Source organism: Ictidomys tridecemlineatus, chromosome 12 (assembly GCF_052094955.1).
Source record: "Ictidomys tridecemlineatus isolate mIctTri1 chromosome 12, mIctTri1.hap1, whole genome shotgun sequence".
NCBI lineage: Eukaryota > Metazoa > Chordata > Mammalia > Rodentia > Sciuridae > Ictidomys > Ictidomys tridecemlineatus.
The window spans coordinates 101,956,103-101,978,117 of NC_135488.1; the positions used below are offsets into that span (position 1 = coordinate 101,956,103).

Here is a 22,015-nt window from a genome sequence, read left to right on the forward strand (position 1 = left end):
TTTAAGCAGGCTAAATAGAGACAGCAATCATACCAACCAAGACAGTCAGAATAAAATTGCTGAACAGTAAGTAATGAGAAAGAGAACATATTAAAGGCAGCTAGAGGGAAAAAAAGACATGTTGTATACAGAAAAAAAACCAAGAATATTGATAACAACTCACTAAAAACAACGCAGGCCAGAAGAAAATGGAATGGTACTTTGAAAGTCCTAAGATAAATCATTTATTTTTCTTCTTTCTAAATACACATTTCCTAGCTTTAGCCACTGAAAGGGCCTAAAAGTAGTGACAAACCAGAAATACTGAGCACCCTAATATGGTCTCTAAATACTCATTCCCAGTAAAGGAAACCACAAGTCCTTGGAAAAGTGGTTGATTTCAAGTCTGGGACAGGATATATACAAGACAAAATGGGTGTATCTTATTACAAAAAGCAAGGAAACGAATAAGTTCTAATTGGTGTGTCAGAGAACTCAGAAGCTTCTGCCCCACTTGCCAAAAGTAGGACAGTCTTAGTATCGAAAACTGAGCCAGGCACACTGTTATGTGTCTGTAATCTCAGCCACTTGGGAGGCTAAAGTAAGAGGATCACTTGAGTTGAACTTATCACTGGGGTCCGTGAATTCAAGTTTGGTCTGGGCAATGTAGCAAGACGTCATCTAAAATAATAACAATTGAAATTGATTGGAACACCTATATGAATTCATAATGATACTAAGAAAATTCCTAGGTAGCCATTAGAGGTTGCTATGGCACTAACTCATTATTCTGAATTTTATTAAATAATGGAAAAATCAGCCTTTGTTTTACAATCTTTCTTAAATGAACAGTATTTTAAGATTAAAAAATAGGAAAATAATAATTGCAGAAGGGATGATAATATTAGAAAAATCAACATTTTGCCACACTGCCCCCCTAAAAAAATGGTGAATCTAGGTAAGAATCATTAGTATATGTTAAAGTACCATTAGGTTAAAAATTAAAAGAAGGACTTCATAATGGAGAGAGACGACCAATAACATCTGAGTCCACTCATCAGTGTCTGTATTCCATTCCATTATATGCCTTCTTTTTAGTTTATGAGTACAACATACACAGACTCAAGCCACTTCTCATGAACAAAACAAGCAAAAAATGTAATCAAGTATCTAGATCTAAACACGGGATAGAGAAATAAGTTATAATGTCTTACAACTTGCACAGGAAACAGTCAAATCCAGAATGTAGTGTATTCTACGAGGTATTCTGGTTTCTTCACAACAGATGTCATAAAATAAACAAGGAAAAGATGGAACCATTATGGACTAAAGACAGAACTATATCCATCAAATATAAGCTTATCAACCAAATGCAAAGTGGGAACCTTGCTTGGATCTTGATTTTAACAGGAAAGGGACACTTTTAGGGTTTGAAGAGATTTTTCAAAATAGCTGATATATTAAAACACTTTTGCCAAATTTCGTAAGAGTGATGATAATGTTGGTCATGTAAAATGTTTTCACTGATAGATATATAAGCTCAAGGATTCCCAAGTGAAATAATTGCCTTGGATTTGCTATAGCCACCTTTCCTGCACCAAAGTTAAAAGAAGAAAGAATAGATTACACAAGATTGATGAAATGTTGATATTTGTTCATGTTTGTTGATGGGTACCTGAGAGGCAGTCCTTAGATTATTGTATTTTATGCAAATTTTAGCATTTCTATAATAAATTTTTTAAAAAACATGCCATATAGCAGCACAATTCACAATAGCTAAATTTTGGAACCAACCTAAGTGTTCTTCAGTAGACGAATGGATAAAAAAAAATGTGGTAAAAATACATAATGGAGTATTACTCAGCATTAAAAGATAATAGAATCATGGAATTTGCAGGTAAATGGATGGAGCTGGAGAATATAATGCTGAGTGAAGTTAGTGTGAGTATACTTTGTATACATGCAGAGATATGAAAAATTTATTTGTTTTGCCACAGTAGTTTTTAGGGTAAGGGGCATGGAGGATTATAGTACATGTAACTATTATTCCAAAAAACAAATGCCGAGTTTTTCTCTGATATAAGGAGGCTGACTTATAGTGGGGTTGGGAGGGGGAGCATGGGAGGAATAGACTAACTCTAGTTAGGGAAAAGGGGTTGGAGGGGAAGGGAAGAGGCATGGGTTAGAAATGATGGTGGAATGAGATGGACATCATTATCCAAAGTATATATATGAAGACACAAATGATATGAATATACTTTGTATACAACTAGAGATATGAAAAATGGCCTCTATATGTGTAATATGAATTGTAACGCATTCTGCTCTCATATATAACAAATTAGAATAAAAAAATCTAAAAAAAAGAGCATGTGCTTAAGAACCTATCTCTAAGAGAGAGTCTCACAGAGATGTCTTATAATTGGATACAATTCCAGTGAGTTTGGTTCAAGTACAAGTTTTATGGGAGAAAATAGACTGAAGCTAAAGGAGGTATTCTGACAAATAATATTTAGATAGCAGTGTGCATTAACATTGAAAATTCTTAAGGGTAGACAAAAGCTATAAAAGCAAAACGTTCAGAAATCACTTAGTAATGCGAAATAGATTCATTCTGCTCAGTAGTCCTGCCAGAGGGCCTCCCATTGCAAAGCCCAGAACCTTGACAGAGCTGAGAGCACAGTTCCTCAAGGACTGTGTTGTCAGTTGGCCAACATTATCTCCTAAAAGGTTGTCGTGTTAAAGGACTGGGATGGAGTCCAGATCGCCTAATACCTTATCGCATTATGCATTGTGGTTTTTTATTGTTTTCCTTATCATGATTTATTTTTCCTATTTTTAAGTTTGCTCATTTTAATCCATGTTCATTTTTCCTTCTGTGTTTGTCACACTTGCTGTCCTTGCCTTCATCGTTCCCAGGTTTCAGTATAGCCAGGATATGCCCAGCTCGCTGGCCGATGAGCATGCGCTGATAGCCTCCTATGTGGCCCGTCTGCAGCACTGTGCACGGTTAGTGGTAGAGCAGCAGCACCAGGCGGGTGGCCAGGGCTGATTGGAGGGAGTGAGAGCTGGGTTACCTGGGGTTGCCAGCCGGAAAAGCTCTGCACGTGGGGTGCTCTTGAAAACTTGCCATCTGTGGTTGCTGAAGCATTGGCTTCCACAAGAGAAGGAGCCTTGCCAAGCCCAGCATTTACCTAAACGTGGAGTTATAAAGTCTTCCCAGAAGTAGGGTTTAACCCCTTCAGATTGCACTTGAAGAGTGCATAAAACCTCCTAGAGATCTACAGTTCCAGATATCGTTCACAGAAGTATTTCATGCATTCTCTCCTTCTAAATAATGAAATCTTCCTATTGACAGTCGAAGGTGAAGGCCAATCAATCTCACTTTGTCTAATATGGGTGCTTTGATACTATCACCCTGTTTCATCTGTAGCATGTTGGCATAATCTGTCATTCTCGATTCTTTAAACCACTGGTGTTCAACAGTGGTATTGGATCATTGTCACCTAAGAGGCTTCTTAAGAACTCTCTATATACCTCCTCATATTATAATAGTTACATGTACTATAATCCTCCATGCCCCTTACCCTAAAAACTACTGTGGCAAAACAAATAAATTTTTCATATCTCTGGATGTATACAAAGTATACTCACACCAATTCATGTCTTCATACATGTAGTTTGGATAATAATGATCATCACATTCCGCCATCATTTCTAACCCCATGTCCCACCCCCCTTGCCCTTCAACCCCTCTTCCCTATCTAGAGTTCTGATTTACTGTTACTATGGGAATGTGACTGATCCCTCAGTGGGTTGAGATGGAAAAATATTAGGTAACCACTAACTATGGCAAAGTTAATCCCTTAAAAAAAAAAAAGTTAATACCAAACAAAGCACTTTTCATTCAGGTAGAACCACAGCCTCCTGTCTACTCCATGCCGACACCATTCCCCAAGGATGATGACAGGTGAAATTTAAATAACTTAAAGCCACCCCTTCTCTCTACATAGCAGCAAAGAGGAGTATGATGCCAAAGAACTTGTAAAGCCTTGCTTTGAGAAGCCTATTATAAGAGAAAATCATAATATATAAACTATACATATAAAAGGTAGAACATTAAATTTGATCCAAGTTTTTCCCATAGCATGCATGGCTCCTTGGGAAGGTCCTTTGACCTCACTCATCATCCCCCATTCTAATTAGTGGGGGAAACGTACACTTGAAAAGGACTGTTTTTACTGTGGTGTGCCACACTATTTCCCATGAGTTTTTTTGTTTTTTTGTTTTTTTGTTTTTTTTTTGTATGACTAAGAAACATTGTGATTTGGGGGCATTTTCCTCTCTCAAAAGCCATAGAAGATCTAGGATCCTCTGGAGTCCCAGGTGGGTCCAAAGGGCCTCATTCTGTGGAAGGGGAAGTAAGGCTGATAATTGTACATTGCATCACAGAGAACATCTTCTTGTCCAACACCTGATTTCTGTGCACTCATTCCAGCCTCTTGGTTTCTGGAAATTGAGATGTTTTACCCCAGGCAGGAAAAATTACTTTTTATCAGTAAGGGCAGTTGTCCCGGATGCTTAAAGATGCCACAGTAAAATGGCAACAGGATGTTGGCAGAGACTGCTGCCTGATATTTCAGCCCACAAAGGTTTGTGGTGGGTTTTGCCAAAGTGTTCAAGTCCCGTGGCGTAGGTCCTAGACTCCCTGAGCAAGAAATGGTGGCCTGTGGTCCTGGGAGAGCATGCTGAGTAGTGAAGGCTGCATCTCTTCTTGGTTTATAGTCTGAGGAACTGAGCCTCATAGTTCATTGAAGAAGTCAGGCATTTCCTGGCTAATTCTGAAAATGTAAGTCAAACAGAAGAGTAAGGAACCTTTGTAATTACCATCAAATAATTTTCATTGACCTTAAAACTTCTCATTAGCTGAGTGGTACATACCTGTAATCCCAGCAACATGGGAGGCTAAGACAGGAGGATCAGAAGTTCAAGGCCAGTCTCAGCAAATTAGCAAGGCCCTCAGTAACTTAGTGGGATGCTGTCTCAAAATAAAAAATAAAAAGGGCTGGGGATAAAGACAGACTTTTAAAAAGGGGGTTGAGGACCACCTCTCGGTTCGATTCCCAGTAACAACAACACTAAAATATTCTCATTAACACACAGTTCTAGTTTCTGTCTAGAAAACATAGCCAATTAAAGCAGTCTTATCATCCATGCTAGTGTGTAAATGGCATGTAAGATTAGCCTTCCTACAGAGACGGAGTGTGATAGAGGAAAAGGAGCTTCTGTGCCAGAGAGCCTTGCCATATTACAGAGGTCCCACTCTTAGGTTGCCGTTCCCTCTGTAATGTCATTTCACTTGTTTTGTTAATCATTCATTTTTGTTTTTTAATTAAAAGATACAGTTTTTGCTGGGCATGGTGATGTAAACCCATAATCCCAGCCACTCAGGAGGCTGAGGCTATAGGATCCCAAGTTCAAGGCCAGCCTTGGCAACTTAGTAAGACCCTTTTTCAAAATAAAATTTTTTTTAAAAAAGTGAGGGCTGAGGATGTAGCCCAGTGGGAGAGCACTGCTGAGTTCATTCCACAATATTGCAATAAATCAATAAATAAAACACACAGCTCTCTTGTTTCTGACAAAACACCTTTAAGGCACAAATATGGTAGTTCAACTCAGACTATGGGGTCTTGACCCTGAAATATTACAGCCAACTGAGTAACGTGAACATTCACACACCTAAAACTTGATAAAACATTGATAGGGGTTATAGCCAGAAGACTTAAAGCATGTTTAAAAAAAAAAAAATCTATCCTAGAGGAAAGACTAAGTTAAGGTTAAATTGGCCACAGAAATAGAAACATAGGAAGTTTTGTTTTGTTTTGTTTTAATAGAAAAAAATGCAGTTGCTTCTATGCAAGAAAAAGTCAGGGTTCCCTTTATTGATTTAACCTGGACCTTCCCAGCATCCCCACAGTCATCGTAACAAGGTTGGGGGAGTGTTGAACTCATATCTTTAAATTCTTAAATATTACTTGTCATGCCACCAAATTCTGATCAAGAGGTTTGGAAACTTCATGAAACTAGGGCCAAAGTAGAGACAAGCCACAGCAACCTTCACTGGTCAGTCATCATTGTCACTTTTGTCCTAAAGCTTCTTCCAGTCTTAAAGATAATTATGTGGATACAGTTCCTGTTTGTTTATTTATTTATTTTTTATTTGGAGACAGGGTTTAGTTAAATTGCTGAGGCTGGCCTTGTACTTTGGATCCTCCTGCCTCAACTTTCCAAGTTGCTGGGATTACAGGTGTGTACCACCATGCCTGACAGAGTCCCTGTTACTCTAGGACTGGGCTGGTATGAGTAAACAACAGCTTACTAAAATAAAAAAGTCAACCATTTACATAGGACTAACCTACTCAAGAACGCTTCTTTCATTTAGTTGCCTACACTAAGGGCTAAAGTTGTAGAATAAGCATAGTAAAATAAGAGAGAGGTATTAAAAGGGAATGTTGAATACAATGGAATCTTCTCCGGCTTTATAGTAGTTTGGTTGGCTCCAGCCAGGGTTCCCCACTTTTGCTCAGCCATGTCAAGTATACTTTTTCTCAGTTCTTTCTTTTTTCATGATATTCTAGTTTTCTCTTGGTCTTTTTGAATTCAAGATCTAGGTCTAAAAAGTCATGGATTTTTCCCAACATTTGGTTAGAAATCCCTAACTCAGAACTTGTGAGTACCCTGTTTTAGCCCTTCATTCAAAAAGAAGTGCCCCTTTGCTGGTGCAGGAGAGTTTGGTGTGTGCTGGGGAAGAGTAACACATGCAGCTTCACATCTCTGAGTCCCCTTTTGTCTCAGGAGACCATTATTGCCTTCGATCCAGGCCTGCATTTCTTTTGTTATTATTCTGAATTATAAGCTTTTCTCCTGTGTCTTCTTTTTAAGGATGGAACAACAGTTGGGAGTGCTTAACAGACACCTGTTGAATTTTTATCTCCTTGGCAGTGTCCTGGAAAGTCCTAGCCGGCTGGACGAGGAGCACCGACTCATAGCCCGCTATGCTGCCCGACTGGCTGCAGAAGCAGGAAACACGGTGAGTAGTTTCTACCAACCAGTAGTGTGGTAGAAATTAGCATTGATTAATGTACACATTGTGTAGGGGAATGTAAACGAGAAACAAGAGGGAAATTACCCCAGGGACAGAAGCAGGGAGGATGTTTCGGGAGAGATTGAAGAAACCTGTAATGTCATCTACAGTGTTCTCTTTCTTTAAAAAAAAGGAACCACGAAGAGAAAATCAAAGTTGAGTTCTTTAAAAAGATCAATAAACTCAACAATACTGATTAAGCAAAAACACAAATGACCAGTCTCAGAATGAAAGAAGGATTGTCACTACAGATCTTACACTAAAATGGTGATCGAGAAAATTATGAACAACTTTTGCCAATAAAATTGACAACTTACGTGAAATAGACAAACTTCTTAAAAGACAGACAAAACCAAATAGCTCTGTCTGTTAAAGAAATTGAATTTATTTATTTATTTATTTATTTTAGAGATTTTTTTTTTAGAGAGAGAGAATTTTTTTTTTAACATTTATTTTTTAGTTTTCGTTGGACACAACATCTTTGTTTGTATGTGGTGCTGAGGATCGAACCGGGCCGCATGCATGCCAAGCGAGCACGCTATTGCTTGAGCCACATCCCCAGCCCAAGAAATTGAATTTATAATTAACTTTCCACCAAGAAAATCCCCAGCCCTGATGGCTTAACTGTGCACTGCTATCATGCTAAAAGAAGAAATAAGATTAGCTTAGTGCATCCTCTGTCTGAAGGCAGGAAGGAAGACTTTCCAGGTCATTCTGTCAGGCCACTGATACCAAAACAATGTAAGGCCATTACAAGAAAAGAAAACTGCTGACTAAATTCTCTTATAAACACAGTGCAAAAAATCATTAACAAAATATTAGCAAATTGAATCCAGGAAGATGTATAAAGGATAATACTCCATGATCAAGTGAGATTCATCCTAGGAATGCAAATTTATATTGAGCCTGGCCCACTGAAGCATCGTTTCCTTGGAGAAGGAATGGTATAAAAGATAGCTTTATGCCAGCACAGAGATGAGAAAATCTAAATTTCCTCTTGCAAAGTATTGGCAATTAGTTTTTCTACAGCAATAATAGAACAATTTCTTTATAAAAGAAAAGAAGACTTATTTTACTTTTTTGTTTGTTTGTTTTGGTACTGAGGATTGAACCCAGGAGCACCTAACCACTGAGCCACATCCCCAGCCCTTTTTTATTTTTTATTTTGAGACAGAGTCTTACTGAGTTGCTTAGGGCTTCACTAAGTTCCTGAGGCTGGCCTCAAACTTGCAATTCTCCTGCCTTAGCCTCCCAAGATGCTGGATTATAGGCCTGCACCACCACAACTGGCCAAAAACCCTTATTTTCAAATAAAATATCTGATTACATCCAGTGCTGCTGCAAGATGTTTGTGATAAAACTTTTACGAATTTTCTCCACGAATAAAAGACCATTGAATATCTTGAACATACTGAAAGAAATAAGCTTAGCTGTCAACATGAGAAATAGATGCTTTCTGACAAGGACTGGAAAGGTCACCGTAACATGCTAAAAGAATAGTACAAATAGTTAACACTTATTGAATATTTATTATGTGCCAGTCATTATTCTCAGTGTTTTGCATATGTCTTAGCTAATTTATTATTCAGAATAATCTTGTGAGGAAACTAAGCCTGAGAGAGATAAAGAAACTACCCATGTTGCGTAGTTTTATTTTTTTATTATTATTTTTTTTTAGAGAGAGTGAGAGAGGAGAGAGAATTTTTAATATTTTTTTTTTTTTAGTTCTCGGCGGACACAACATCTTTGTTGGTATGTGGTGCTGAGGATCGAACCTGGGCCGCACGCATGCCAGGCGAGTGCGATACCGCTTGAGCCACATCCTCAGCCCCCATGTTGTGTAGTTTTAAATGGTAATCCAGGAGGAAGGGAATTAAACCTAGAAGCAAAGAAGGAGATGATAGGAGGGACGATCTGAAACCCAAACCACAGACTTTCTAAGTGTTAACCAGGTGAAGGGGATGGAATATGGCCCAGTGGAGTGTTTAAACGAATTAAGTCCTGAAGTTTGAGGCTGCAGGACCAGAGTGCAGGAACAGCACTGGAATGAAGCCAGGCAGGACAGGCAGGACAGCTCACCCAGGAGCAGATCATACAAACACAGTCTATCAGGTATAGCAAGACGTGCCACTTTATGCTTTCATAGGAAAATAGAGTTGCAAAAGCTGCAGATGGAAATTCTTGATTTGTTTCTCCCCAAGGAAGTAATTTCAAAATTTCCTCTTCTAAAGATTTCCAAATCCTCTTCCCAAGAAGCTAGAAACATGTTGCATGTCTGACTCTAAACATGAAAGGTTAGTGAAACAGAACTAAATAGAAAAAAGTCTGGGGAAAAAGAAAAGTACAGTGAGGTAAGTTAAACCTTACACCTGTCTTCAGTCATTCCCAACCACTAGTTTAGAAATTAAAAATATATAGATAAATTTGTTGAGATGGGCTGCACCGATTGGATTTTAATATTTTAGTATGTGTAATGCCATTAAATAGCCTTGTTGACCTCACATAGTGCTTTTAAAATGTTGTAAATAAAAACTGCAAAGCTGTTTGACCCTGAGATCCCTGTACTCCTTAACTTTGAACCAAGATAAGGCTGTTTACACCTGGTAGTTCCTGATACCAGTTCTCTAATTCTTGTGAAATGGTTGTTAGGATGGGGAGGGTGAGCACTGCCTCTGGTGCCTTTCGCCCTGTGTTTGTTTTGCCATGTGCAGTGATCTCAAGTACTGGGCCTCTCAGGAAGGATTCCTCCTGACTGGATTTCTGTTAAACAGAAGACTCCTAATCCTCTAATCTCAACAACTATACAAGTGCTTTGCATAAAGTGGGTGTACTGCTCAAAAGAATTTATTTATAGCCTGCCAGATAAGCTTTGTATTGATTTTTTTCAAAGACCTTCTTCTACAAAGAGAGCCAGTTAGATCATTTGAGCAGCCAGCAAAGCACCCTGTAGAGTGCCTCCCTATCAGCCCAGGGACTTCTCCCCAAACGCCCAACACGCCCACTCAGGCTGACCGACCCTTGAAGAAAGACATTTTAGGCTGCTTAGATGAACCAGGAGAGCTCATTTTTCTTTTTTCTCAAATACTAAATTCCTTTTTAACTAAGTTGGAAAACAAAACAAAAAACTGTAATGTGGCGACTGGGGTTACAGCTTAGCAGAAGAGCATGTGTGAGGCACTGGTTTCAATCCCCATCACCACATAAAAATAAATAAAATAAAGATATTGTGTCCATCTTTAAAAAAAACTGTAATGTGCAATAAATCATAGTAATAACAGCAGATTCTCCAAGTTTCATCACAAAGGTCACCAGAGTTAGATTTAAATCATATATTTTGTTTACCTTGGGGCTGGGGATATAGCTCAGTTGGTAGAGTGCTTGCCTTGCATGCATAAGGCCCTGAGTTCAATCCTCAGCACCACTGGATTACAACCCCCTTTTTGGAAAGTGTTAATTAAAACTCACTGTGGGAAATTTAGGAGGAAATTGACAGGAAGGATAAATCATCACCCATTGTCATACTCCCTCACATTTAAAACTTTTATTTATTCTTCTTTCATTCATTCATTCATTTATTTTTGGTACCAAAGATTGAACCCAGGGGCACTTTACCACTGAGCTACATCCCCAGCCCATTTTATTTCATTTATTTATTATTTTGTGGTGCTGGGGATTAAACACAGGCCCTTGTGCATGCAAGGCAGGGACTCTACCAACTGAACTATATCCCCAGCCCTATTTTTTAATTTTTTTTTAATTTTTTGATACAGGTTCTTGCTAAATTGCTTAGAGCCTTGCCAAATGTTGAGACTGGCCTAGAACTTGTGATCCTCGTGCTTTAGCCTCCCAAACTACTGGGATTACAGGCATGTACTACCACACCCTGCTCATTTAAAACATCTGTGCTAGGCTTTTCCGGTATCCCAGCCTTCATAGCCCCACTATCTGAGCTGCTGCAGGCACATACCATCTTGGGAACATCCTCATAGCTTCTTAGAATTAGAGATTAACAGTATCCATGCAGTGTTTTGCACACATTTTAAAATTAGGCATTGTCAACCCTGGCTACATATTACATTTATATATGAAACATTTAATAAATATAGAGATCCTTGGCTTTGCCTCACACTTACTGAATGAGAACCTCTAGGATTAGGGCTCATCAATCTTTATTGAAAAGAAGGAAGAAGAGTCAAGTTCCAGTCTTCTGATTAACAGTTAGCTGTAACCACTGTCTTAAACAACATTATTGGGTTTTTGAGAGCTATTAATAATCCGCAGCCCTTCAGTTAGTCTCTGTGAGTTTGGATGGTGGGCAGACTGCCGTGCAGTGTAAAAACAATCTAAGAGGTTTCTTTAGGACTCATCCTGACAGTTTCATAAAGATGAGAGCCTTTGTCTCTTTTAGGAGTCTGCAGAAATGCACACCACTGGATTACAACTTGCCGGATCACCAGGTTACAGGGGCTCTACCAAAAGGACCATACCTAGTCCTAGTCACCTCCCAAAGGTCCCATGAACAGTTTCCACCCCTTCAGCACCTCAGTTTGGGGATGAAATTTCAACTTAGGAAGCATGGGGATGTTCACACCTTGCAGCCTGGCTTGTTTACATTTTCACTGATTAAAATAAGCCCTTGTTAGATCCTGAAAATGGGGTAAGGGATTTCTCCCTATTGGTGCACACAGATGGAGGAGCCCAGCCCTACACCTTGTTTTTTCATATTTTTTAGTAGTAGTACTTTCTGGAGGCAAAGAATGTACCTAGTTAGCAATCTCTCTAGATAATGACTTGATTCCCACGCCAACCCTCCATTGTGGAAGACACCTCAGCTTCACTGTGGGACACTCAGAACTGGAAGGGTTCTTTAGTCATTTGTTGTTGTCTTATAAGAAACAAATTCCTTTAGCGCTGACTTCCTCAACTATATGTACCCTGTAACTCTTGTTTTCAGAAATTATAATAAGAAAGAAAGAAGAAAGAGGAGGGAGGGAGGAAGGAAATTGCAACCCTATTATTTATTGCTAGATTCAGTCTCAAAACAAGGCATTTTCCTGAGGGTCAGCATGGGCTGTCACAAGATTGATTACAATATGGAAAATTTACTCAGCTGGCTGCTGGTCCATGTTTCTTTGGAAGAAGAAGGATCATCTTTTAAAAAAGAAAATTCTTTTGTAATTTGGTCAAAATTCTCCCACCCAGATTTGCTCTGCTGTTTTGGTGTGTATTTAGAAAACACAGTATGAAAAGAGTTACTTATTAAATCCTTTAACTCTAGGTAGGAACAAGGTAACAAGGTTTCTTCTGCTGTAGGCCATGCTTCAGGCAGAGCCAAGAGTGGGAGTGAGGCCTGGCCACCACAGGGCTCAGTGAGGGCATCTGCTCAGTAAAAGGGAAACCTCACGTCCTTGTCCCTTTTCCCCTTTCTTGATAATTGGCTTCTGTATTCTCCAAGACTGTAACAAGGGTCAGAAACATCAGTCAATATGCAAATTAAACCCACATGAGTTCTCCAAAGCAGATACACAGATGGCTAATAAGCACAAAAAAAAAGTATGCTCAGGCTATACTCATTAAGGAAATGCAGAGCGACTCCATAGACCTACTCCACACCCATAGGGTGACTAGTCAAAACGGTAGACAGTACCCCCTGTTGGCAAGGATTTTGAAAAAAATGGAAATGTCATACACTGCTGGTGAGAATAAACAATGTGGCCAGTTTGGAAAACAGTTTGGCAGTTTCCCAAAAGGCAATTACCATATGACCGGCAATTCCACTCCTCTATATTACTCAAGAGAAAGAAAACTTAATTTGTACACAGATATTCATAGCAGCATTGTTCAAAACAGCCAAAAAGAGGAAACAACTCAAAAGTTCATCAGCTGTTGAATAGATAAAACATCTATATTTTACTTATATTATTCAGCCATGGAAAGTAATGAAGTGAAACTGGGAGTGTCGCTCAGTGGTAGCACTTGCCTAGATGTGTGTGGCACTGGGTTCTATCCCTAGCAATGCATTAAAAACAAATAAATAAAGGTATTGTGTCCATCTTCAACTAAAAAAATATTTTAAAAAAAAGAAGAAAAGGAATAAAGTACTGATACATGGTAGAACATGGATGAACCTTGAAAATGTCTGTTAAATGAAAGAAGCCAGATATATACGAAATAATTAGAATAAATAAATCCAAAGAGACAGAAAGCAGAATGGTGTCTGTTGGAAACGGGAGGAATAGGGAATGGCTACTAACTAGCACAGAGTTTCTTTTGGGGACTTAGGTTTGTGAAACGGTTTTACACACTTTAAAAGAGTAGATTTTGTAGAATGTAAATTGTATCTCAGTTTAAAAAAAAAAACTCACAATTGGGAATTTCACATCCACTAGGATGATTAAAAGCAAAAGGACGATACCAAGTGTTGGTACAGGTGAGAGAAATTGGAACCCCCAATCATTATCATTGGGACTGTACCATAATGCATCCTCTTTGGAAAACAGTTGACAGTTCTCAAATATTTTTAAGTATACCATTACCTTATAACTCAGTGGGGCTGGTGATATAGCTCAGTTGGTAGAGTGCTTGCCTCGCATGCACAAGGCCCTAAGTTCAATCCCCAGCACCACAAAAAAAAAGAGACATATACCTCAGCAATTCACAACAATGCATTTATTCAAGAGAAATGGAAACATTGACATAGAGTTGTAAATGAAAGCTCATATAGCTTCCTTTGTAATAGCCAAAGCTGGAAACAGTGGAATACTACTCAGAAACAAAAAGAATAAAAAAGAAGGAACTACTGGTTCATGAAGCAATACAGATGAACTTCAAAAACCCCATGTTAGCTAGACACAGTGGCACATGCTTGTGATCCCAACAACTTGGGAGGCTGAGGCAGGAGGATCCCAACTTCAAGACCAGCCTCAGCAACTTAGCTGACACCCTGTCTCAAAACAAAAATAAAAAGTGCTGAGGAGGTGGCTCAGTGGTAAAGAACCCTGGGTTCAAACCCTGCCCAACACCCTCCTCCACCAAATAAAAAAGGAAAGAAACAAACATGTTATTGGTTAAAGAAGGATGCCTGGCGCTGCCAGTGAGGAAACATCTAGTTCCTCTAGGGCACCCCAGCTATAGGTCACTTTTGCTAAAATATGGTATCTCTTAGATAGGAAAATGCAGCCCCCTGGTAAACGTGCTGCTACAATAAAACTTAAAGGATGGGGCTGGTGATATAGCTCAGTTGACAGAGTGCTTGCCTTTCATGCACAAATCCCTGGGTTCAATCCCTAGCATCCCCCACCCCCCAAAAAATGAGTAGAAAACTTCAAGGATTACATAAATCTATGTACCAGTAACTGATGCTCACAGTTTTTCCAAGGTATTTCCACAGAACAGGCATTACCGTTGCATGGAAGTTATGGTGTCTTTAAGCCAGTTCATCTCGTACCAGCAGCATATACCCCATTATTCTTTGTCTTTAGTAACAGTTGATATTTTCATTCTTTTTAACTACTCTAATAGATGTGAAATGTCATTTGTGGTTTTAATTTACATTTTCCTGATTATGAATAATGGCTGAGAATAGTTTCTCATCTGTGAAATGTCTGAGTATATCTTTTACCCATTTTTCTACCAGGTTATTTGTCCTTCACATTTTTCTTACTTTTATTATAAAAGTTATAAAACATTCAAAAAGGCTCAAAGAGTAGTATGGTGAATTTTTTCATACTTTCAGCCTAAATTACATGATTGTTAATATTTTACCATGTTTTTTACTTGACCACTTCAATATAAGTTGCATATGTCCTAATTATATCTCCTGAATACTTCAGCATACATTGCCTAAGAATAGAGATATTTTCCTGTGTATTCAAAATGTCATTGACACACCTAAGAAAAATAAGCAATAATTTAATCATTTTAAAAAACTCATGTTGGGGCTGGGGTTGTAGCTCTGTGGTAGAGTGTTTGCCTAGCACATGTGAGGCACTGGGGTTCAATCCTCAGCACCACATAAAAATAAATAAAGGTATAGGGGGAAAAAAGCTCATGTTAAGTGAAAACCAGAATTAAAACCTACATGTTGTATGATTCCATTTATATGAATTTTCTAGAAAAGGCAAAACGAGCCAGAAAGCCCATCAGTGGCTGCCTGTGGTTGGGGTGGGAGTGGTGGTTGAAGACTACCATGAAGGAATATTTTGTGGTGATGGAAAATGTTCTAAAACTGGACTGTGGTTGTTGGCTGCAAAACCATTTGAATTTACTAAGATTCATTGAATTGTATACTTAAAATGGGTGGATTTTATGGAATGTAAATTATGGTAGAGTGTTTGCCTAGCACGTGCAAGACACTGGGTTCTATCCTCAGCACCACATTAAAATAAAGGTATTGTGTCCAACTACAACTAAAAAATAATTAAAAAAAAAAAAAACAGTTTCTAAGAAATCAAGTCAGTCTCAGACCCTGGGTACATTTGAATCAGGAAAAAACAACTCTCTACCTCCTCTAGACTCGTCCTCCTGCTGATGTGAGCTTTAACTTTGATGCCAACAAACAGCAGAGACAACTTATTGCAGAACTGGAAAACAAGAACAGGTAAGATGCATAAATCAAGCCCATTTCTCAAGTCCAGGATTAGCACATGTGTATCTGGTTCTCATCTTCCTCACAGATTAGATGGCTTCTGACCACACAGGAAGATCCCACCCCAGTGCACAGAGGCTGGCTGAAGCCCAGGGAATGCCCTGGACCCTGGTGTACATCTGCATGCTGTTGATTCTGGCTGTGCAAAGTGCTTCTCTCCTGTGCTCCCTGAATTCTTTCTCCGGATCCCCTGCAGCACCAGTGTGACCCCTTCCTGGATTCCTTTCTCCACTCTGCTTCCCTGCAGCATTTTGCTCTGTGTGGTCATCTTGTCCTGGCCCATTGCACTGCATGTGACTGGTCTCTGGGTTAGGAAAAACACTTCAAAGGCATAAAGACCTGACAGCAGGCTACTGTGCACTGACTGGTAGAAACCAGGGCAGAGACTGGACCTAGAGTCAAATGCATGGCTTCAGGAGAGAAGGGTCAGGGGCTGGAGACCTGAAAACCTTCATAGGGACCTGCATGAGAGGTTGCAAGGAGTCTTTTTCCTTCCCCCAGGGAGGAGCAGGGTAAATAAAGTATTCTGGTTGTCATTTCCCTTCCCTGGAGATTTTGCAAGTTATTGGGAAGAGTGTTTTTCTGACTTTTCCATCCACAAAGAATTGTTTCATTGAGGAATTGTCAGGTGAAAGAGCATTGAGGAGGAGTCTGTTTCACATTTTGGTCATGTGGAAGCAATCAGAATAAGACATTGTAAGGGTTAAAAGTTCTAACAGGAAAAAGTGAAGGAGAGCTGAGACGCACCAGGCAGCTGTCTTTCTTTCGTCCTCCTCTCTAGAGAGATCCTGCAAGAGATCCAGCGTCTCCGTCTGGAGCACGAGCAGGCTTCCCAGCCCACTCCTGAGAAGGCCCAGCAGAACCCCACGTTGCTGGCTGAGCTGCGGTTGCTGAGGTAGGTAGTGAGACTGCTCTTTTGTCCCCACGCTATAATCTACAGTGCCAGGAACTGCCAAGTCTCAGCTAGGCTAATACAACAGTTTTGTTCCCGGTGGATTCTTCCTCTTAATGCAGGCAAAGGAAAGACGAGCTGGAGCAGAGGATGTCGGCACTACAGGAAAGCAGGCGGGAGCTCATGGTCCAGCTGGAGGGGCTGATGAAGCTGCTGAAGGTAAGCAGAGGGGCCTCTCTGGGCTTCTCCTCCTACCAGTGTTCGGCTTCACCTCCCACCACAGTCTCAGCTGCGACCGCCCTTGGTGTCAGAATAGCATGGAGGCTGAAAGGCTTGGCTGCCAGACCTGGAATCAGTGTTCAAGCAAATCTCCACAAATTAGGTATAAAAGTTATCAAAATTGGTACAAAGCCTGATTATAAAATGTTAATAACTGGAGCGGCCGGCCATTTTGATCAATGTATATAAATCCAGGAACTGCCAATTCTCAGCTAGGTTAATACAACAGAGTTTTGTTCCCGGTGGAGAAATCAGAAATTATAATCCTAGCTGCTTGGGAGGCTGAGATGAGCATGTCAAGTGAGAGGCCCGCCTGGACAACTTACTAAGTCTCAAATTCAACCTTTCTCAAAATAAAAAATGAATAAAAAGTCTGAAGGTGTGATTCCATGGTGGAGCTCTTGCAGAGCATGCATGAGGCCCCGGGTTTAATCCCCAGCACTATAAAAGAAAAAGAAAAAAGGCTGGGGTTGTGGCTCAGTGGTAGAGCACTTCCTTGCATCTGTGAGGCACTGGGTTTGATTCTCAGCACCACATATAAATAAATGAATAAAATAAAGGTTCATCAACAATGAAAATAATTTAGTAACTGGAAATAGGGTAATATTCTTGAATAGTTGTTTTTATAAACAAATAAGGATGTTTATAAATAGGGTATTAGCTGTGTATAAAGGAATATTTCTCAACTGAAGTTTCTTTTAAGATAATTTTTCAGATATTCCACCTAAATCCTTAATGAATGTCATGTCCGATTTAATAAGTAGTATAAGTAGTATGGAAGCAAACTGTATCAGTGATTTTAGAGCAACAAAACCAACAGGAAATAAAGACTTATAGAAGAGGGGGTTTATTATAGGAGTTGGCTCACTCAGTTGTGGAGGCAGAGAAGTCCCATGATATGCTCTCTGTGTACACAGTGGTATATCCAGCATGGGTCCCAAGGCCTAAGAACCAGGGGATATGATGGTGTAGCCCCCAGACTAGGGAGCGTGTTGGAGGAGTGGGTATTAGATCACTGGCCTAAGTCCTGGTGTCCTAAGGCCTGAGAATCAGAGGAGCTCCTGTGTCCAAGGGCAGGAAGAGATGGATGCCCCAGTTCCAGAAGAGAGAGCAAGTTTGCCTTTCCTCTTTTTTTTTCCCTAACCCCAAATCCCAAATTTCTTTCTAACTTTTGTCTTATAATTTCAGCAAAACAAACAGGACCCTGCCACCCCATCTTATAGGATCCCCTACCAGATTTAAATGCCTTATCATTTACCTACCTGACAGGGCTGAGGCCACTCAGACTAGATGAATTTGTAAACACAAGCCTAGAAACGTTGTCTTTTTATCCATGGAACACAGTTCACAGTTGAAAATCTGATGTCTTTAGTAATGTGCAGATTCCTGAAGGAATTACAGCACAATCTTAATTTGTGTATTATATACATTCCCAAAAGGTCATATATAGAAGTCAGTGGCTTCTATTAAAATCTCAAAGATGTTTTCCTACTATTAAAAAAATTATACCAACCCATAATAAAAACACCCTTTGGACTCCTAATTTTAATTTCAAATGACTGTCCTCCTTTCATTGATGTTCAGTCTGTTAGTATTTAATTCGCTCATAAAACAGCTGTAAGCAGTTAGTCAAATGGACAGTTAAGCCACATGGTCTGAGAGGCTCATAAATTAACATACGTACATCACACAGTGAATTTCCATTTCACAGGCAGTTCTTTCACTCCATAGCGTCAGTAAAATATTTTGTACTTCATTTTTTTATCTGAAAAAGTGATCATGTAAGTAAGTATATATAAAAAGTTGCACCATTGTTTATTAATTCAGTCAATAAAAATTTTTCTCAAATATTCTTTTTGGGGAACAAGGCAGGGTAAAAACTAACTACATGTTTATTTTACAAAAATGTATTGAGTTCCTAAATGTCATGCTAGGTATTTGGTAAGTGATTGTGAAGAGACTCAATCCCCATCACCAAGGAGTATCAAGGACTTTCTTCTCAGTTGTTTTTCCTTTTGATGATATAATATACATTGATTTTCAAATACCCATGTTTTTCTACATGTCTTTTCCCTACATTTTTTCTTGATTAGTGAGTATATCAATAACCTGTGCTCAAATTTCTTATTTAATCTAGAAATGGTTGTGTGCTGGTATTTCTGTTTCTAATGCATGCTTTCTTGTTTTTCTGTGGGTGTGTGTTACTGAGGATTGAACCCAGAGGTACCCTACCACTGAGCTACATCCCAAACTCTTTATATATTTTATTTTGAGACAGGGTCTTGCAAGGGGGCCAGGCTGGACTCAAACTTGAGATTGCCCTGCTTCAGATTGCCCCCCTCCCTCCCTCCCTCCCTCCCTCTCTCTCTCTCTCTCTCTCTCTCTCTCTCTCTCTCTCTCTCTCTCTCAAGTAGTAGATGGACAGAATGCCTTTATTTTATTTACTTATTTTTATGTAGTGCTGAGGATTGAACCCATTGTCTCTAGGTAAGGGCTCTACCGCTGAGCCACAACCCCAGCCCCTGCTTCAGTCTCTTGAGTAGATGGAGTTGCAAGGTGTGCACCACTGTGCCAGCTCATAGTTCCAATATTGCTTTTGAAATACACTTATATACAGATAAATATATAATATGCAGATAAATATCTATACAGATAAATACTGATGTTTTGAATTTCAACCTCATTTGCAAATGTTTATCTAGCTAGAATGTATATTTTTGTATAGATGATCCCAGAAACTATGCCATTACTTTTGCCACCGGGCCAGACCTTACCCCATGTGGAAGAAATTCAAATTTTTAGATGTCATAAGCAATTCTGGGATCTGCACTTTACCATTAGGGTATTATGACCCTGTTAAGTCAAGTTTGGGCTCTGTCCGTTGTCATCAGTCAATGTTTACTGATTCCTGCTGACTAATTGATAACAAAAAGTTCTAAGACCTTATATCTAACCTTTTTACAGTGTTGACAGAGCCTTAAAGACTTTATCTGAATAACTGTGTGTGTTTTAAGTTATACAGCTCCGTCCTAGGTAACACAAGTACACACGGGGACCTTGAAGACCTGAGGATGATAGCCTGTCCACCAGCCCCATCCTAATGTGACACGTGTGTGTCCTGCCAATCATAATGGCTTCATGTCTTTGAACAAACATATATAGCAGAGTCACCACATGGGCAAGCATAAAACATTGCTGGAAAAACAGTGACAATTGGGAGGTATCTGAGAAGTAGTTCTAAGAAATTACGAACTGGTCTTTTGACCTGAGAAAGGATTTCAGGCTGTGAGAATTGCCCCATTTGTCCTCTACCATCCCAATTTCCATTTCAATACTTGGTAGCAGCAATAAAAAACATGTTTTAAGATTGTTTAATAATTCTTCTATGGCTGTTTGCCTTGCCTGCTGAATGTAAGCATTGTCCAGCACCATTGGGAAGCCTGGCTGCAAAGGGAGATAACTTCCCAACTGAAAAACTCCCCTGGGACTAGAGCCCTATGTGCACATGCATAGGCAGGAAGCCTCTGCCTTCTTAAGGTGAATGAGCTGGTGCTCAGGGCCACCTGTCTGGGTTCTCTGGGTGTTAGATTTGGTCAGTACCTGGCAGCTGACTTCTGATAAGAAAAACACCTCCCTGGGCAGAACCAGAACTGCCTCAACGAATTTCTTGCTGTTCATTTAATTTCTAGTTCGTGTCTGGCCGTTGCACAAGTAAAAAATATTGTCTCCCAAGTTTTTACTTACCCTCTCTCCCTTTCGCAATTCTTTTGCTTAACTAAAATCACTCTGCTGTCATACCTAGACCTGCACTCTTTGTGACAGCAGGAATACATATCCATTGCTAAGACTCCCAGACTTGTGTTCAGTGGAGATGGCCTGCACATGTGGATCCAACTTAAGTACAGCCATTGCAGCCACTTTAATATTTACATACTGGAGCAAAGAGCAGATGCACCCTGACCACAGACACCCACCATGAGACACAGAAAGAGGAAGAAGAAATCCACTAAAAGACAGAATAGGGTAGCCAAAGAGCAAAGGACCGAGGAGAAAGAAACTCGAAAGTGTTTATCTCATCTTTGAACTTCGTCTGCAGTGTCTGATGGTGCATTAATTTTGTCAGTCAGCTGGGGTTAGCAAGGGCCATCACTAAAGGGTTCTAAAAGTCAGACCTGATCTTTATGTCTTCTGCATAAAAATTACCAAATAGACCTGCATTCTATTAATGAAAAACCAAGACTGAGAATTCTGTTTTGAAAGGCCTTCTGAAGCAATCTGCGGTTTATTGGGGGAAGTGGGCATGTGCTTCCCTGAAAAAAAAAAAAATGGAAGTGGGTGCAGTACCAACATGTTTAGGGGGAGACGGAACTAGAAAAGAAGCAGACCAAGAACGGATGGAACTGCTCACTGGAAACTTAGAGAGCCATGGTTCTCAAACTCGAATGAAAGACTCTTGGAACACACTGCTGTGCCCCATTCTAGAGCTTTCATTCAGTGGGTCTGGCCAAATTTGTATCTCTGGTAAGTTACCAGATGCTGATGCTGTTGGCCTGTATTCCACACCTTGGAACTAGATAAGTGTACCAAATCACTTGTAAATTATGAATGGTGACATAGAATGATGATTAGGATCTTAAGCCATGATTGAATTTCTTCTATCAGTTTACCCTAAATAGTTATGTGAGGCTCTTGGCCTCTAATATCTGTAAATTAGGAAGTTGGACTAGATGGTTTCTAAGATTCTTTCCTTTCAGTTCTATAAGTTAGCATTGAATTAACTGGTTGGGGCAGAGGCCTGCCATTCGCTGTGTCCCATTGATGCTCTTCTACTGGACAGGCCCTTTGATCTCAGAACCCAGGGTCTGGCTTGGTTTGCCTCATTTCTTCCCAACACTTGTGGTGATGGCATTAATTTCTCTCCTTTTCTTCTCTGCCTTGTTTTTGTTCATCACTTCTAGGAAGAAGAGCAAAAGCAGGCAGTAAGTGCACTTCAGAATTCTCCTCAGGACTCTTGCTCCTGTGCATGTTCTTCTGTTCCTAATATAAATGTTGCCTCCTTCCCTCTCCCCTTCCT

At 39.7% G+C, this 22,015-nt stretch overlaps 1 protein-coding gene and 1 long non-coding RNA gene across 17 annotated transcripts in view; one reads left to right on the forward strand and one right to left on the reverse strand.

Annotated features, from left to right (window-relative positions):
* Window positions 1–22,015, forward strand: part of Dtnb (dystrobrevin beta) — a 228,747-nt gene that overhangs the window by 174,426 nt on the left and 32,306 nt on the right. For 11 of the 16 annotated variants that reach the window (XM_078029556.1, XM_078029553.1, XM_078029564.1 and 8 more), the window contains 6 exons: window positions 2,899–2,988; window positions 6,982–7,069; window positions 15,637–15,722; window positions 16,552–16,665; window positions 16,785–16,881; window positions 21,900–21,920. In XM_078029556.1, the coding sequence (XP_077885682.1) occupies window positions 2,899–2,988; window positions 6,982–7,069; window positions 15,637–15,722; window positions 16,552–16,665; window positions 16,785–16,881; window positions 21,900–21,920 (496 nt within the window). The remainder of the gene's footprint in view (window positions 1–2,898; window positions 2,989–6,981; window positions 7,070–15,636; window positions 15,723–16,551; window positions 16,666–16,784; window positions 16,882–21,899; window positions 21,921–22,015) is intronic. The other 5 variants (XM_078029563.1, XM_078029557.1, XM_078029560.1 and 2 more) reach the window with 3 other exon arrangements.
* On the reverse strand, window positions 13,778–19,272 carry LOC120885069 (uncharacterized). The gene is made up of 3 exons (XR_013429178.1): window positions 18,626–19,272; window positions 18,204–18,327; window positions 13,778–17,008 (listed from the first exon to the last, which is right to left on the reverse strand). It is a non-coding gene; the product is annotated as an uncharacterized LOC120885069 (long non-coding RNA).